The sequence below is a fragment of the Vicia villosa genome, linkage group LG1 (assembly GCF_029867415.1).
Source record: "Vicia villosa cultivar HV-30 ecotype Madison, WI linkage group LG1, Vvil1.0, whole genome shotgun sequence".
Lineage (NCBI taxonomy): Eukaryota > Viridiplantae > Streptophyta > Magnoliopsida > Fabales > Fabaceae > Vicia > Vicia villosa.
The window spans coordinates 101,160,586-101,164,491 of NC_081180.1; the positions used below are offsets into that span (position 1 = coordinate 101,160,586).

The window sequence follows — 3,906 nt, forward strand, 5'->3', positions numbered from 1 at the left end:
ATATAACCACTATACCCACAATAAATAATTCATAATATCTGAAAATTAATCTTAAACACAATATAAGTAGAGATAAGTGGTGGTCAATTAGAGTCATCCCCTTTCATTATCATAGAAATAGGTCATCTCACCATTAATTTATAGTTGAGCTTTATATAACTAGAAATCTAATTAGTTAGACCAAAAAAAAAAAAATTCTAATTAGTTAAAGAGATGCTTGTGTAACTTTCATACATGAATTGTTAATAAAAATTAGTAACATTAAAAGTGTTACAACAATTGCATAAACTAGCATTGACCTTGACGATGACACAATCACAATTCAAAACCTCAATAATGATGTTTTTAACATTATTATACACTCCAAAAACTTGAAAAAAAATCCATCTTAGCCACAACAAAGACGGAAAATTTTGAGAAATCCCATGTGCTCCACCCAACTATCTAGATAACATACAATGCATAACATGCAACAATGAGTCTACAAACAGCAAAGAAAATTCAAACCATTCATTATTGATTTCTAAGACCAAATGCATGGTTGTTGCTACTTTGGTAACAACTCATTATTACAAACATTATTTTTGTACTTGTTCTTGTTTATATATACCACACTTTTATGTCTCTTCTTTCCTCACTCTTTCTCTCTCTTAACCCTCTCAACCCTCTTACTTTCTTTCACCTGGCATTTGTTTAGATTAGATTGAAGTTTAGATCTTTTAGTTTTATGTGAAAAAAGCTCTATTGGGATGTGTGTTTCTAGATTTGGTCTTTGATTCCATTGGTTCTCTCATTTTTGGTTTGATTGATTGATAGAATAATGGGTTGTTTTTATTATGCCATATTCTGTGTTGTTTTGTTTCTATCCATTGAAAATTCTTTGGCTTCTTCTATTAAAGATCAGAAGAGAGATAAGATAGGTTGGTTACCAGGGCAACCAGGGAATGTTGGATTTGAACAGTATTCAGGTTATGTGACTGTGAATGAACAGAATGGAAGAGCACTGTTTTACTGGTTGACTGAAGCACCACTGAGCCGTGAACCTAATTCAAGGCCACTGGTTTTATGGCTTAATGGTGGTCCTGGTTGTTCTTCTATTGCTTATGGTGCTTCTGAGGAAATTGGCCCTTTTCATATTAAGTCTGATGGCAAATCACTTTACTTGAATCCTTATGCTTGGAACAATTGTAAGTTCAATTTTCGAGATTCAAGCCTTGTCGTTTCGATTCGTTTTTTCCAATATTTATGCCTTTTTCTTAATTTGTATGTTGCAGTGGCAAATATACTGTTTCTTGATTCTCCCGCCGGTGTTGGTTTTTCTTATTGTAATAAAACAGCAGATCTGTACACATTTGGTGACAAGAAAACAGGTAATTTAGTTTGTAATTACGAAGCACTGATATAGACATTGAAATGGACATATAGACTCTAATAAAATTTGAGAAAATGCAACAATTGAATATGATTACATCTATCAGTGTCGTGTGTCTGTGATGTATAAGTTTGTAATGATTTGGGATCTGGTTTTGTTTTGACTTTGCAGCTGAGGATGCATATATTTTTCTTGTTAATTGGTTTGAAAGATTTCCTCAGTATAAACATAGAGATTTCTACATTGCTGGAGAAAGTTATGCAGGTGAATCTATGTTTGATAATTGATTCCTCGGTTTTCGACTTTGGTGCGTTGTACCATGAAGAATTATTCAATTTGTTAAAAGTTATATGATTTTCAGGTCATTATGTTCCTCAATTGGCTCAACTTGTTTACCAGAGAAATAAGGGAATCAATAATCCAGTTATGAATTTTAAGGGAATTATGGTAAGATTGTTAGGATCTCATGTTTCGGTTTAAGAAGAAAACTTTATAGTAAATGCTTAACACAATTCTATTATTGTTGGCACAGGTTGGAAATGGAGTTACCGATGATTATCATGATTACATTGGAACATTTGAGTACTGGTGGACACATGGTTTGATTTCCGATTCCACATATAAAATTCTAAGAGTTGCATGTGACTTTGGATCGTCTCAGCATCCATCCGTGCAATGTATGCAGGCTCTTAGACTCGCTGTTGCTGAGCAAGGAAACATCGATCCATATAGCATTTACACACCACCTTGTAACAATACGGTGTCGCTTAAACGCAGCTTGAAGGGTCGTTATGTAAGCCTCTATACGCTATCAACCCATTGAATTGGTTTATCTATTGCGAATGCATACATTCAAATTGTGCTTAATTCATTTTGATCTTCTAAAACGAAACAGCCATGGATGTCAAGAGCATATGATCCGTGTACTGAAAGGTATTCTGATTTGTATTTCAATCGTCCAGATGTTCAGAAGGCACTTCATGCCAATGTAACAGGGATTCCATATATATGGAAAACGTGCAGGTATATGCTTTTTAACATGTTCTATCGAGGTCTATGATTCTATCAAAATATCGATTTTAAAATGTTACTATTTTATTTCTTGACAGTGATATTGTTGGGAATTATTGGACTGATTCACCATTGTCTATGCTTCCTATATATCATGAGCTTATCAATGCTAGTCTACGGATATGGGTATTCAGGTAACGAACATGTATATTTGTGGTTCAAAGTTTAGACCGAAAGCATGTATCTAGTTAAATCAAATCGTTTACAAATGAAACCGTATTCTGTAATCTAGAATTAGAACTCTTCTTAACTCTCGTATTTTGGCTGCAGTGGAGACACTGATTCTGTAGTTCCACTAACCGCGACTCGATATTCTATTGATGCATTGAAGCTTCCAACCGTCGTCAATTGGTATCCTTGGTATGACAGTGGCAAGGTTAGTGGATGGAGCCAAGTTTATAAAGGGCTCACATTCGTGACAATAAGAGGTGCAGGACACGAGGTTCCTCTTCATAAACCACGCGAAGCGTTTATTCTTTTTAGATCATTCTTGGAGAACAAGTACATGCCATCATCAAGTTAAACACATGCATTTGTTCTTCACTTCAAGTATAGAACCGAAAAAAGTACCTTACATTGTTAAGAATAACTTCAATATTCATATATACGGAACAGCAGGCTGAGACAGAATAAGGAATGCATTCCTCATGAGTTCCATCTTGAATCTCTGCCTGGAAATTACAGTTGATAAATGTACCAATAGCAATAGGTGCTCTTCTGTTTTTATTTGTTAATGAAACTGTGATTATTTTTATCAAAGTGTTATTCTTTATATACTTCAATTGCATTATATCTTTCTCTCTATGAGAGATTATTATGATATCAGTAGAAAACTATGAACTCTTCTTCTCCTACAAAATCATTCAATTTCTCAAAATCGTTATTGACATAAAACTCATATCCATCAATCACATTGCGTATTGGCAAATACATAACGTGATTTATTTTAGTCTTTGAGAAAAAACTGCGGAATGTCCAACCATTCGTGTCAAAATTTATAGTGTACACTATTTAATAGTGAAGATTTATTCTAGTCATTGATTCGTATTCTTATTTGAATTTCTTTGCAAAATCTTCTTCAATCAACACCATGCCACAACAAAATGTCCATGCTTCAGCTCACATCTCTAATGGTGATATTGGTTCAGTTTACTATGTTCCCCTAAGCGAAGGTCCAAAGCAGTGTTTTAAAAATCGGACCGGCCGGTCGGACCGGAAACAGACCAGGTAACCGGTCTGATTCAATAGCTGAATCGGGAATGTCATTGAACCGGTGTGAACCGGTCAAAACTGGTGTAAACTGCTAAAGCCGGGAAAATCAACGATTTTTAAAAACCGGTGATATTTTTTTTTATTTTAAAAACTTAAAACAACATCGTTTTGACTATTTTAATTAAAAATTAAAATAAAAAATAAAATAAAAAAATTGTTGCAGATGCGGTTGCTTTTGATATTGAAGGAGA

General features: G+C 34.1%; 1 protein-coding gene across 1 annotated transcript; it reads left to right on the forward strand.

The window, feature by feature from the left end:
- Window positions 1–421: 421 nt before the first annotated feature.
- On the forward strand, window positions 422–3,219 carry LOC131613541 (serine carboxypeptidase-like 27). The gene is made up of 8 exons (XM_058885203.1): window positions 422–1,187; window positions 1,275–1,370; window positions 1,544–1,636; window positions 1,734–1,819; window positions 1,905–2,165; window positions 2,268–2,395; window positions 2,482–2,577; window positions 2,714–3,219. The coding sequence occupies exons 1-8, from the start codon at window positions 821–823 to the stop codon at window positions 2,964–2,966; spliced, it is 1,380 nt and encodes a 459-aa protein (XP_058741186.1). The 5' UTR covers window positions 422–820; the 3' UTR covers window positions 2,967–3,219.
- Window positions 3,220–3,906: the final 687 nt, after the last annotated feature.

Excerpts from the sequence above, each read along its gene's own strand:
- LOC131613541 (XM_058885203.1), top strand. The coding sequence starts at position 821 with ATGGGTTGTTTTTATTATGCCATATTCTGTGTTGTTTTGTTTCTATCC. Across the intron at positions 1,188-1,274 it reads TCCTTATGCTTGGAACAATT|TGGCAAATATACTGTTTCTT; the intron begins GTAAGTTCAATT and ends TGTATGTTGCAG. Across the intron at positions 2,166-2,267 it reads GCAGCTTGAAGGGTCGTTAT|CCATGGATGTCAAGAGCATA; the intron begins GTAAGCCTCTAT and ends AAAACGAAACAG.